General features: G+C 30.5%; 1 protein-coding gene across 2 annotated transcripts in view; it reads left to right on the top strand.

Annotated features, from left to right (window-relative positions):
* The window catches only part of LOC111623767 (protein Wnt-4-like), a 17,054-nt gene extending 2,389 nt beyond the window's left edge, over nt 1–14,665 (top strand). Inside the window, exons 1-4 of one of the 2 annotated variants that reach the window (XM_023366465.1) lie at nt 2,159–2,444; nt 6,055–6,290; nt 12,381–12,661; nt 13,903–14,665. In XM_023366465.1, the coding sequence (XP_023222233.1) occupies nt 2,377–2,444; nt 6,055–6,290; nt 12,381–12,661; nt 13,903–14,370 (1,053 nt within the window). In that variant the 5' untranslated portion in view covers nt 2,159–2,376 and the 3' untranslated portion in view covers nt 14,371–14,665. Of the gene's footprint in view, nt 1–2,158; nt 2,445–6,054; nt 6,291–12,380; nt 12,662–13,902 lie in introns of those variants that run through there. The other variant, XM_023366466.1, reaches the window with a different exon arrangement.
* Nucleotides 14,666–14,828: the final 163 nt, after the last annotated feature.

The following is a 14,828-nucleotide window of genomic DNA, read 5'->3' as shown; positions in this document are numbered from 1 at the left end:
ATATATACATTTAAAAATTTTTTTTCTTTTAGAATTTTCAAATCTAATTAGAATATAAAATTAATTAAACAATCTATGTATTTTAATAACAATTCTTAGCATTTCTAAAATTATTTTACTTTATTTCTTTTAGTGATCATTAAGGAGTATAAATTATTATTATTTTTTTAATTTTACAATGTTTTTTTAACTTATCAAAAATACTATAAATAATATAATTTTATACTTATACAGGGTTTTAGAATTTTTCTGTAAGAATAAAACTAGATTAAACTTCTGTAAGAATATATTATACTGTTATTCTACTACTTATAATACACAAACTGTTGTAAAAAAATAAAAAATAAAATCGAATATGTATAAACACATACTATATTCAATTTATAGTTAATTTTCTATCTTTCTGACTGTAAAATAATCTCTTAAATAATATAGAATAGTTGAGAAAATAAACAAATTCAAGCTTACAATTTCATTAAATAAATTGTACTTAAGGCTTTTATAATACATTAGTGTAGTAAACATAAATGTGACGTTGATTCAGATATTTACATATTGTGTACATTATACGATTTTATTTGTTTACAAGATTTCGGAATTATATATTGTTTACACTACGTCTATTTATTATAGCTATATAATTTGATAAAATTAATTATGTGTAATTAAACTGACCCATATATTTGTCCCCTTTTATTGCTTAAAATATATAATTTTTTTTTTTTTTTAATTTATTCCTCGATATTTTTATCGAAAATATTAAATGTATCTAATCATTCTAAACTTGTTTAATGAAGGATTAATTTTCTTAACGAGTCTTTAGCTATAAACTGAAAATAGGATTGTATTGACAGTGTAAAAACTATTTCAGATAAATTTTATTCTATTTTTAACTCAAAATTATTTCGTTGCCAATCAATTTTCATTTTTTATTTTTTAAATTGATTGGCAACGGTTTAACTTATAAATCTCCGATTCGTCTATTTTCGTATGACGTTTCGTAACTATAGCATTTAATTGGTCGATTATATAATTTAAATTTTAAATATAATTATTACAGTAGATGATGACGTAAATAAATAAAATTAAAGTCGCGACCTAAATTTTCGACCTTAAAACGAAGTTAAGAGACAGCAACAAGACGGACGAGAATATTTTTTTTATTATAATATATATATATATGTATTTTTTTTTTGGTGGTGTAAAATGTGACCCATTCCGATCTAAAACGTGACTTTGGGTCGATCACATTGAGTTCTCGTGACGTCATCCATTGTTTGCTTTAATTTACATGCAGACCACAAAATACGGCTACATCTACCGAATATCCAAGGATGATGCCTTAGAGAATAGGAAACCCTGTTTTGTCTATGCTTTAAGTAAAACTAGAACAGAAAAATCGCAGACGAATTTCCATCATCTGTTTAAATTTCGTCGTCTCGACATCGAAACTTTTAAACATTAACTCGCTTTGGAGATACGACATTAGCATCATAATAAAATGTCTTCCTAATCAGCCTACGAATTGCTTTCTACTCTTTTGTCATTCAACATTCTTTCCCCGTAGAAATATTTTAATGAAACTCTCTATATGCAAAAGTAGAAAAGTATTTTTAAGGGGTCCCGAAGATTACTTAACTTCGATGGATTTATATCTGTTGAAAATTTATTTAAATAATTTCTAGTTACTTAGCGTAATTAATAAATTTGTCTCCCTTTTTAAAAACATATTTATCTATCGCTCTTAAGGCGGTAACGTTATCCCGAATCAGAGATTATATCTAGTCGGAAAAAAAACTACTAAAAGACTGTTTTTTGGGGGGTTCTTCCCCTACAACTGGAGGGGAGGAGGATGCTGAAGGAAAAAAAAATATCCGCCAGAGGGAGTGAGGGAGCAATTCCGTCCCGAAGTAGTTGATATGAGGCCCATTAGGCGAGGGCAACAAACAAAATAACTTTCCCACTTCAAATTCTAAATGCTAAAATACTTTTCCCCCCTCTTCTCCTAACTACCCACGTGATATAAAATATCTAAACCCACGATAGAATTTTTTAAAATGAATCATATCTTCCGACGCGTTGGAATATATTTTTTAAAAAAAGTTTTGCGGTACTCGAATTTATTAAAAAGAATATTGTAAGAGTGGAATATCGGAAATTCCAGTCGTTTCCTTATTCCACGTGTCTGGCGCAGTTGTATCCACGTGCTAGGCCATACAGCAGGTAGATGAACCAGTGGCAACAAAGCTGGTGTCTGTGGTTGTTGAGGATTGGCTGGACGAAGTTGGGGGCTCTCTACTCGTCGGGAATATGTTAGTGTGTGTGGTCATTGTAGCTGACCTTGGTGTCAGTGCGACAATGTGACAAGGGGGAACAATGTCCAATCTCCAAAGGATTTTCTTGATTTCAGTGTGGTGCAGCGGCGTTATCGGTTTGAGGTGGCTGTAAGTAGTTGTTTCACATTTTTTTCCCCTTTCCAAATTTTAGATTTTTTTAAATTACGATAAATTTTCTTCTTAATGCAGACAGACGGATATATATTTGAATTGTTCATTTTTCTAAAAAAAGAAGTGTATATAAAAGTGTGCAAATGGTTTGAAACGGATCGTATAAGTGACTTTTATACACTATTAATGCTTATATCAATTCAGAAGTGTCATTTGTTTCGAGCGATTTTTTTTAAATTTTCAAATAAAATTCTGCATATTTTTTTTATAAAATAAATAAAATATATAACGTTTTAAACATTAAAAAATAACCTAATGTATGTGTCATTTTAATTAATTTTAGATAAGTAAATTATTTGTTCTCATTGGAGTTCTACGGAAAGAGATTGCACATCAGTGTTTCTATGTTATAATTATTGCATAGTTTATGAAAAGGAAAGAATTTTACGAAAAATAAACTTTCTTAACTTGTTTAAATTTCAGTACGACAACGAAATAAAATAAACTTACAAGTCTGATTTCACTGTATATTAAAATCTTCTTTATCAGTTCGGATATCATCATGTTTATGGATCTTATCTAACCCACTAAGTAAGAATATTAAACAAATTAAAGTAGATAAAAAGTTATAAATCTCAACGTTATTTTAACGCCAATTGAGAAAATAATTTTATTTAATTTTATATCAATTTTTAATTAAAGAAAAATGATTCATTCATATGTTATATTGTGTACAAGCAAGCTTACTGAACTTAATTTACCTTTATATATAAACATTATAATTCGACGGGAAAATTTACACGGAATTTCTAATCTGAATAGAAAATAAGCTTGTTAAGGGGGAAGAAGATGGATGTTGACTCGATCTTTGCAACTTTCCAAAACGATTTTTTCCCTGTTGAGTGAGTTCAGGTTAATCGATGTAGGAGCAGGGATATTCCAAAGACAAGGAGTAAATATAGGAGAGGTCTGAGACCACCAAACGATGTAAAAATTAACAGTCCCCGTCCCTTCTTAGAAGTCGAGTTACCGGCCACTCACGACACTGCGTGTGGCATCTACTACTTGCTGAAAGGCAAATGTTTGATTTGATTCGGATAGGAGAAAAGTTTTCCCGCTGCTTCTACCGAGTAATTAGCTTACAATGACAATTCGAGAGTACCTTTATTCGATTATTGGCTATCGGTTTCTTCGCTTTAACATTCTTTAAATTGTAATATATTATTCTCCCGAAGGATTTATCATTGCAAAATGTTTATTAGATTTATTCAGGTTTTTTTTTCGGTTTCAATTATATATGTAGGCCATATATAATGTTGTATAAAAAAGTACTTTAGAGCAAAGACGAGTTTCATTAATGATTGAACGAATGATTTTGTGCTGTCAAATGTTATTTAAAGAATTTGACGAATTACTTTGGTTGCATAGTTTTAATCGCTGATCGAAAATCGTTTCGACTTTCTTCAAATTTGATGATAATTAATGCTTAACGACTTCTTAAAAGGATTTAAACGTGATCGGAATTGAAACAGTAAAAGTTTCTTTCTCCATTAAGCTTGTAGAATTTACAGTATAAAGTTTTGTTACTCGTCATTTTTATTAAATATTTTCCAAATTAATGCCGCTTCTTACCTAAAAAAGAAAAAAAAAAAAATTAGGTGGCGCGTTTACGTCCTTCCGTATAAAGTCAATTTTAAACAATTAATTAATTACATCATTTATAAATTCACAATAGGAGTGTGTCAATTTAAAAAATATCTTCCTGGTAGATAAATCTTATTAGTTCAAGCATTAAGAAAAGTATATAAAGTCATTAAACAATGTCGGCGAGAGATCAATTTTGAAAATCTTTGTAACATTATCTTTAAGGAACTTATCAAATAACTTTTGATCATCTCATAAATCAAATTTTGTTATCTCTGATCGAAACAATGTTTAAAGTTTGGATAACAATAATATTCAAAGTTTATCTTTAATTATAATTATGCTATTCTGATTGTGATTGGAATTAAAGTCCGATGAGAAATGTCTTCATCCGCACCAGATGAAGATAATTAATGTAGATCTTTTTCTAATTTAGTTGTTGGATGAAATGTGTTGTACTTGACTCAGAGTGCCATCAATTTGGGAAGAATTCTTTCTATTCTGTACTTGATGGACTCGACTCGAACTTTCTGATAAATAGATGTCAGTGAAATGGACGGTTTGATGAAAATAAATCATTCGGGCTCCATTTTGTAAACCAACGATATATCATCCATTTGATTTACTCTCTACTTGCCTGTCAACTGTTTGAATATTGAATCGAATAAAGCTTGCTTTCTGTTAGTATCTCGTATAAGAAAAAAATGTTTCAAAAACAAATCTCATAAGTTTTGAACAAATATATTCAATATAATACCCCAAACTTTTCAGATTTATTCGGAATTCTATCGAATAAAACTACTATTTACAAGCCGTTAACAGTTACAATTGGGCGAATAAAAAAGTAAGTTTCTATGTCCTTAGAATATAAAAATGATAGCGAGAAATTTTATAACGTAAACAAGAAAAACCGAGTGTTAGAATTATACCGAGAAAAACTATAACCAAAAAATACAAGAAGCAAAGATGTCGTGACATTGGAGAATAATTCACGGCTTCTTCTGTTGTTCTGTTTTATGAAGGCAAACTGATTGCATGGGAAACTTTTCTTCCCTGTTATTAGCACCGAAGCCGCCATTCTTGATGTGAAGTTTAGAGGCGTGCACATGAACGTCACCGACTATTATCTGAATTGTGTTGAGCATCAGTTGTTTTATTAAAAAAATTATATAGTTCTATGATAAATTCACGCAATAAATTCTTCTTAAAAATTAGTTCCGTCTGCTTATTTTTCAATTTATCAATACATTTCTACATTTCTCGTTACCTATTCTTTCTTTAAAAAAAAAAAGAGAAAGGACTCTTAACAAGTTTACTTTAAGTCTTATCTACCGGGGACTGTCGCTACTAACTACCGCTTGTACTGAAGTAACATGGCTAATGGCTATGTACAGTTGCACTCGGGCTATACCGTGTTGCATATTTTAAGTCACAAAATTAGTTTTCTAGTCGAAAAAAAACCCTACTTATTAGTAAAAATAACAATCGTCTATTGTTTATTGTCATTCCTTCAGAGTTACTCTACAAGAATTTTTAAATAAAACTAGGAAATGATTATAATCATCGTCTTACATATAACAATGCTTGCCTTAAGAAATCTGTCATGAAGTTTGTAGTCTGGTCGTGATCAGCGTGTTTTTTTTCTTCCTTCCTTTAAACTAGAACATAATAAATTTGTCAAAATTACTTAATAGTCTTTTATATAGTAACTAGAAATTGAGTCTTATTAAGATTAAAACAGTTGTCTTAAAATAATCTCCCTCTAGAACATGACTAGATAATAACATATCAGGATCTACAGAAGATTTAAAAAAATACTTTCTTCGATCGTATAACATTTTTATGATCGATAATTTTAGGTTTTCGAGATTATAAATCATATCTTTTTGCCATTGTTTCTGATAGAAACGGAAAAGAATAAGAAATGATTACATTAATCCATTCATTTTCTTTAATTTTTTAGATCTCTCCTTCGCTCCACATCGGTTGCGACCATTGATCGAGCCGATCATTGCGATGCTCTAGATGGATTAACTAAACGGCAAATTAAAATTTGCAAGAAAAACGTCGAAGTAATGGAAAGTGTAAAGAAAGGTGCTGAAAATGCCATACACGAATGCCAGTGGCAATTTCAAAATAGAAGATGGAACTGCAGCACATATAACAGCACCAGGATGTTTGGAAGAGTGCTTAGTGATGGTAAATATATTGTCTTCTAATTAAACACTTTTAAATTAATTTACATTCTATTAAAACCTGGTTATATTCATAAAGGCCTGTTTTTTTTATATATATTATTGTTTTTTCAGGTTTTTAATGGAACTCCTTTAAATATAGATAAATCTGTAAGGTTATTTGTAATAATTTAAAGTTTTTTCCCCCATCAATCTACATTATAAGTTAGTTTATTTGTTCAAATATTATTTTATGTTATGTACTAGACCATAAAATAACTAAATTAAATGAGGGATTTTAGAAAGAGATATAATTGAAAAATATAATATAACCATATCCGTTAAAAACGTGATGCTAACATTTCCAACGGGAGAAGAGATAACCTTCTAAGGGTTAGAGAATTTTGACAACAATGTTAGTAATCTTCATAGAATACAAAAAAAAATGATAGTTGATAGCAAGAGGGAGAGCTGCACCTTTGTTTGATGAAAACTCTATGCAATTAGACAATATTAGCGTGTACGATAATAATTGTAATAAAAGTAATAAGTATAAAAGGAAGAGGAAAGGAAGCCATGCACAGATAAATAAACAGTGAAGTAGTTTAGTAACATGGTCAAACCNTTCAAGAATAAATCTATAATTTAAACAAGAAAATATTCTTTAATATGTAATAAATCTTAATTGTTAGAGACCTGTAGTTACTGTATATAATTAAATCATATAAAATAGAGTTAATTAATTGTATTTATACAGTAAAAAAAATTTGCTCAGATAGTTATATTTACACAGTTTAATTAAGCCAAATTCTTAAATTAGTTAATTAAATCCAAAAATTTCCGTTTTCTCCTTCTAACGAGAACAGCTTAAAATTCTATTTATTTTATTTATTTTGTTAATTAACAAAACAAGTTTTACGGCCGATCTAGAGCGATATTTATCACTAGACGATTCTTATAGCCAATTAATAGTAGAATTGGTTGGAAACATGAATACAATAAATCATTTTATCATCAGTTAATTAGAATTTCGCATTTTGAAACACAAAGAATTCGTTTAATTATTACACAAAAAAAAAAAACCCCCACCTCCAATTTAGATAAAGATATTTTTGATAATTTGTATTAATTTATAATAACACAAACTTTTCTTAAAGTAGTAAAACGTAAGGAAAGTTTTATTTGGGTGTAGAGAATGGGGAGCTACTGTTAAGAGACGAACTCGAGCGAACCCATGACCACTTCTCCGAGTGGTTATGGTCAATCACCCATTTAGTAGGCACACCCTGGAATAAGTAAATATAGTGTAATTTTATCCCATAGTTTAAGTGTTAAGCTGTCTCCCAACGACTTAATTTGACTATATTTGACTATATATATTGCATTCATGGGGAATACAAATCGAGTTAGTAATGTCGTGTAGGTGTTATGGATGCCCGAGGCGGCACACCTGCTGCTTTGCATATAAAAACAAGCGCATTTACATGATCGTTCAATTTCGACCGTGCCACGATGAAGGACAAAGCTCAATTAGTTACCTCTATTACACAAATAATAATGCTGCCGTACTATTTCGTGCCTCTACTATCAAATGGGTTATTTTTAAAGTTATTTTATATTGGCCTTGGGGGGTCAGCGCCATTTTTTGTTGTTTTTTTTAATTCTTTTAATCGTTGTTAGAGATAATTTCTAATCAGTTCTTCGATTAGCATCCGTCCATTAATCATCTCAACAACTTTTGAGCTTCAAATCGAATTTGTGCAGCCATTTTCTTTTTTTTTACGTTTATTCCTCGGTTACTTTACGAAGTTCGGGGCTTATAAAGCTTCGGTATCGGTAGAGGAAGTTAATTTGATTTTCGTGCGAAATTTTTATCGATAATCTTTATTTTCCGTTAGTTTAGAAATCGAAGCATCTACTGTTTTAGTAACATTATCGAGACGATAAAGAATGCAGAAATTGAAGAATGTAGCAATCATTATCTCTGGAATTCTTGAAAACGGGATATTTTAGATACGTAGACACTGAAAACTTTGCAAGTTTTGTTTCGGAGTATGCAACTTGCTACTTCCTACCATTGGACTTTGTAATTCATTAAATACACGTTTCCTTTTTTTCTCCTTTTTTCTTCTTCTCTAGAACGTGGATCTAATGGATTATGAGAGTCAACACAGTTAATTGCGATGATACTAGAAATGCCAAAGACGATTGACTCATAAATTATTTATTTACATAATTTTCTTGCATTAATAGGCCTATATATATATATAAATATACAGAAACATATACCTTCGCTTCATTTTATAGAATTTCTACTTTACAAAAGAAGTTTTTACTTGTTACTTATTGCAAAAAGTCTTTATAAACTTGCCCTTTATATATTTAAAGTTACTTCTATTTCTTTACTAAACTGAATATTCTATTTCTAACTGAAGTTGTAACAAGTTAGCATTTTTTAAAATTAATGATAATTAGCCAAGTTGGAAACTTCAGTGCCAAAAAAATAAACGAAGAAAAATGAATACAGAAATGCCAAGAAAAATATTTTACAATGAGATCACCAGAAAAAAAAACCCCGGTAATTTCTCATTAAATAATTTTTACTCTTGAGTAAACCCGAAAAATTAACATTGTTGGAAGGCTTTTTTCGTTAATTATACAGTGTAAAGTGTTTCAAAAATGTTCGAATTATCATCTTTTGTATGCAGTCTATAACTATAATATCTTAAAATAGCATTTAATTAGCTATTCAGAATGTTAAATTGACATTTGATATCAAGAAATCTTCAATGAGTGCACTGTTGAAAGTCTATTGTCAAGAGTTAGTATTGTACTCGACTGTTGATAAGTACCAGATAATTAAGTGTAAATATTTTATTTAAATATTAAATAAAGTAAAATTTTTAAAATATTTAAATATATATATATATATTAAAATTTACAACAAAAAACACGGATAAAGTAGTGTAATTTTTAAAGAAAATTGTTAAACAAGCAAACCTACCATACAGGTTTCTAAAACAAAGGAAGTGCAGTTTAAAAATTATGGTACTAACTAAAATAATAGAAAATTTAAACATTTTATTTTGTTAAAAGAAACGAACTTTATTGTTCTACACGTGTTTTAAATAATAATAATAAAAAATTATCCTGTAATTTGTACAGCGAATGCAATTGGACATTTGGAAGGTTTATTATCTAAAAATGGTCAAAAATGGACATTTTTTTTTTGTCTATTAACACGATGCTGTGGGCTAATCCTGCAAGGCGGTGATTATTGACGTCACGGCTCCCACTTAATAACGTAGGTAAAGGATGATCCTTGCCTGACAGGATACTTAAACGTGCTTCACTGTCCTATCCAACATTTAATTTCCTTTAAACGTGATCAGTACTTTTCCTCGTTTTTTTTTCTTTTTTTACTTTATTTTCCTCTGTCTAAAATAAAAAAAAATATTCGATTGTTTCCTACAAAATTTTCATTTACTACAATTATAAAAGAAAAAAAGCAAAGGAATAATTCATTATTCGTGCTTATTACGGGAATAAATTTTTATATAAGTCTAATCAAATTAAGCTCTTATCATCGTCTCGAAGATTAAAACATCAAAAGATAATTTTTTTCCCTTCATAGAAAAATGTTATACATAGTTTTTATTTTTATATGGTAGAATAATCAATTTGATCAAGTATTAATCCTTCGTATAATAGAATAATTAAGTGTAATGCATCTATTTAGTTTTTTCTTCTTTTCGAGCGACGATCTCTCGGTTCCAAGACGAATCGTTCTAGTGATTTATCAATCGCTTCGACTAATCAATCAAGCGATGAATCATGATAGGAAATTTAATAAGCCTTCCCCAAACCAGTAGTTTATCAGATAAAACTCTTTCTTGATCAATAGTTTTATATTAAACGCGCCGGAACTTTTATACAATTGTATAACTTTAAACGAAACTAGAAACAATACTTTTTCCATTAATAAAACTCTCTAAATTTTAAATCTTTCTAGCTATAAATGTATTTATAATTTGTATATCAACTAGAAACATCGTGCTAACTTTGGCGAAACACTCATATATATATGTGTAATTTATATGTTTCTAGTTAATAGAGTGTTGTATATTAATTCGTTCCAGCCTTTAAAAAAACTAAGACACGATTTCTTTTAGAAGAGATGGATTAATGTACAAGAAAAAAAAACTTTTAGGGTTAGATACGAGCGAGAAAAAAAGCTCTCCTCGCTAGACACAATTGAACAATGCGAACTTTTGATAGTTGTGACCACACAAAAAGCTGCCGATGGCCACACTGGAGAAACCTCTTCCATTAAATATTATGTAGTGTTGTAATTACTTTTTTTTTTTTTAAATAGATAAATCGATAAAATTGATATGGAAAACGTTACAACGTATACATAAATTATAAAAATGTATGCAAGAAATAAAATGAGATGATAATTTTATCATGGTTATTAATTAAACGTGGGAAAGGTTGACTGGTGTTACTTTATTTTTAAATAAGTTATTTATTAATTTTGATGGTAAATATGTATCACTTTAGTAATTTTTTTGTGCTTTATTCTTAGCCGATTGTCTGTATTAAAATTCGATTTACAGGCAAGTAAATAAAAAGAATTCAATGCCAGACTGGAGAATTCTCTCGAGGCAGATGTGGTCCAAGTTCAAAACTATATAACAATCAATTTTTGTATCGGGGGAAGGAAAAAAAGATAAAAAAAGTTAAAATGCCGAGCGAAAATGTTTAGAGCTAGACAATCCAAAAGTAATATCACTACTACTACTATATTGTTTTTTATTTTACTTTTATAAAAATAATTTAATAACTCGAACGCCATTTTTCAATTTTACATGGTTTAAATGGATTTAATAATTAAATTTCGGGAAGATTCATTATATTAAAATGTACGAATATCATTTAAAAAATGGTTTCGTTCGAGCGTGTTGTAGACAATTCGCCAAAGTTCAACACCTTTCGTATCATTACAAAGTTTACTCAGATCGAATGACTAAATAACTATTAAAACGTGTAATTAAGAAATAATATTTTAAATTTGGCTGCATTGTTCTATATTTTCTCGTGATATAAATAATGAAAGCGCAAAGGAGTGAAGGTTTACGCCGCTCGACAATAAATACGTCTCGGTATAATTTAACTGGTTTTGAAACTTCCATGTTTTAAGTTGTTTTGGGATACTCGGACGATAAATCATTCTATTTTAAAAATATTCTTTCTCAAGTTGTGTGTATATATATTCTTTGGAGAGTGCAAACTATGTAAAGGAGTCAGAGTTATATTCTTTAATCCACAAAACCTCCCCTCAAATCGAAATCCCGAGTCATTTATCATGTGCATTGGCAGTTCCACCAAGCTGTTGCCTTGACCGCGGTATTGGTCAATAGTTTGCAACGAATTTGGCACGTGCTAAACGCATTACAGTTTATTTATTTTGGATAATTGCCCTTCTTTACAAACGTAGAAAGGTAAAGAACCATCGTTTATGCCCAGTGTAAACTTAAAATTAAAAAAAAAAATTGATCAAATCGAGTTTGATTTGCTAAAGAAAAATGGGCTTTTTTTTTTACTACTACAACGTTAGAATAAAGGATTTTAAGATTACTCATTGTTACGGTGTTGCACGCTTTTAGATTTATAAAAGGGTGCCGTATTAAATCAACTTGACGTCACGACCATTGATTTATTTTGATTCGAAAAAAGTCCCAGTTTAAATCCGACTTGCGTAATGATTTTAAAATTGGGATGCCGATCACGCAGAGGGAGAACATACCGCCCCATGGCATCAAGATATATCCTGCTTTACACTGTCAGCACACAGTGATTAGTTAGGAAAGCGAGTCAATTGATTCTTTGGATTGTCTTTCATTCGAAAACCTTGATTTATGTACTTCTTACGAGAACTTGATAAATGGCAGCCTGACTTACCGTTTTGCTTGCCAACGGGAATAAAACCTGTAGATCGGGTGTAAAAACTTCTAACGAATTGATTATCGGCAATGTGTATACCGAGTTAAAATAGTCTGGAGTCTTTTCTATATTTTAAAATAAATCTATACGATTATTATTATTTTTTTAGGGACGAGGGAAGCGGCATTCGTCCACGCCATCACATCGGCAGGCGTTGCTCATGCCGTGACTAGAGCATGCAGTAGTGGATCATTGGAAAGGTGTGGTTGTGATAGAAGCATCCAAAGTCAGATTTCCGAAGGATTTCAGTGGTCTGGATGTTCCGACAACGTAGCTTATGGCACAGCATTTTCTAAAACCTTTGTCGATTCCAGGGATTTACGATCTGCAAGAAGTGGAGCTAATGCACGAGCTCTGATGAATTTGCATAACAATGAAGCTGGCAGAAAGGTGAGGCCCTCAACTTTTATTCAATCGAATCAAAACTATTTCAGTAAGTCTGTGTAGTTATTGTCATGCCAGACTCTCCGTCTACTTCAGGGGATCATTTGCAGGAGAGATGGGGTCCATGTGGTCGGGGCTATAAAACCACCGACAAGAGAGTTCGTTTGGTAAATGTTTATGCCGAACACTTAAAACTGACAGCTATTTGATGGTTTCCGAGGAATTTAGAAGCTTTAAATGGATCCTTGCAGGAACAAGGTTTGCTTCCACCTTCTGCCTGTTTTTTTAAACTTTTCTGTTTTCTAAATTTGTATAACGGTTAACGACGTTATACGATCGCTTTTTTTCGTTTATATTTAGAAACCCCATTCCTTACCGAATAGAAAACTTTTCCGAAATGTTTCTCAACTCACTGTTAATAATCTGATTTGCATGTCTCATTTGCATATTTGAGTCATTTCGCTCTCATCAAACTAACTCAGAATGACTTGTAACAAGATTCTGGTAATTAATTGGATATAAACTTCTCTCATTTGAGTAATATATAAAAGTTTTTGACGATAGAAACTTTAAAATCAATAAAGTTAATATTACAGATGTATTCATTTATTACAAATATTTTTTTTAATCTTAAAATCTTGGAAATAAAACAATTGTAACATTAGACCATTACCAGTTTTCATTCGAGAGAAATATGGAATAACTACTCGCCCGAAAAGGCCGTAATTTACCTGCAGGGGATCATCTTTACCTGTCATCTATCATGAACGAGAACTCTCTCTAACCTGTGTCTGAAAAGGGGTCGCTTCACAACTCTTCACCGACGGAATTCCAACTTTAATGCACTCGCTCCGACTAGTTATGCTCATTTTTTTCCTTTATAAAATGTGAAATTTCTTTTTATTGTCATTCTCTTCCACTAAGTACAGTACAGCAGTTTATTAACTAAGTATATTTTTAGAATCAAATGTAGTCTATAGTAATTTATAAAACTGGCTTTTAAATAAGCGCTAAAATCGAGACGGTTCTGTAGAGTTTTAAAGAAAATAGTTAATGGAAACAGTATAAATAATGCAAAACTTAATGAAGATAGTAAAGAATACGTAAAATATAAGAATATATTGTTTTTAATGTTTATATAAGACTTGCATTTAAAATTTATTCTCGAGTGCTTTATAAAATAAGATTAATGATTTATTTTTAAGATAAAGAGAAAGCAATTAAAGTAAAGATTTTAATGTCCACAGGCAATCGAACAGGAAATCAGGCAAGAGTGCAAATGTCACGGAGTTTCTGGTTCCTGCGAAACCAAGACGTGCTGGCGTGCCATGCCTTCCTTTCGCGAAATAGGTGCGGTATTAAAGGAAAAATTCGACGGTGCAACGGAAGTTGAAGCGCGAAAAATAGGAAAAAGAACAGTATTGGTTCCTCTTCATCCTCATTTTAAACCGCACACGGATACAGATCTGGTATATTTGGACATGTCTCCAGATTTTTGCGTCAGAGACGATGGAGTGGGTACTATAGGAACTCACGGACGACCCTGCAATCGTTCCTCGACGGGCATCGACGGATGCGAGTTACTGTGCTGTAGTCGTGGTTATAACAGTAGGATTATGAGAATACGAGAGAGATGCATGTGCAAGTTTTATTGGTGTTGTTACGTCAAGTGTCGAGATTGTGATCGAGATATAGAAATTAATACTTGCCTATAACTGGAGGCGCAATATTTAACATCTGGTCTTAAAGATCAGCTTATTTGTATATATACACGCCTTTTCTTTTTCTTTCAGAGAAATGTATATAAGTTATATTTGTGTATATAGATGTGTTATGGTGTATAGATTTGAGCCTGTACCTTTTGACAACCACTAATGTGGATGACTTGCTGTTTATTTATTAAGTTCCTTCTCTTTGGACTGACTAATGTCTGTATTTCATCTTTCATCACCGATTTTCTTGTATAACGTCCCAAATGGTGTTTTTATCCATGGCAGGAATATTAAAAACAGATGTTAATAAAATTCGAAGGCTTCTTTTTTAATTCGCATAAACAAATACATAAACTTATTAATTGATGTTTAAAATTTATATAAATTTAATGTAGACATTTAAAAAAGAAAAAAAAAAATAGTAAGAACATTTTATAATTATAGAAAGTTTTTTAATGAAT

This window comes from Centruroides sculpturatus, unplaced genomic scaffold (assembly GCF_000671375.1).
Source record: "Centruroides sculpturatus isolate CEXI.00-Female unplaced genomic scaffold, Cexi_2.0 scaffold120, whole genome shotgun sequence".
In the NCBI taxonomy this organism is placed as follows: Eukaryota; Metazoa; Arthropoda; class Arachnida; order Scorpiones; family Buthidae; genus Centruroides; species Centruroides sculpturatus.
The sequence above is the reverse complement of the archived record's forward strand: the minus strand, read 5'-3'. Positions and strand labels throughout refer to the sequence as shown.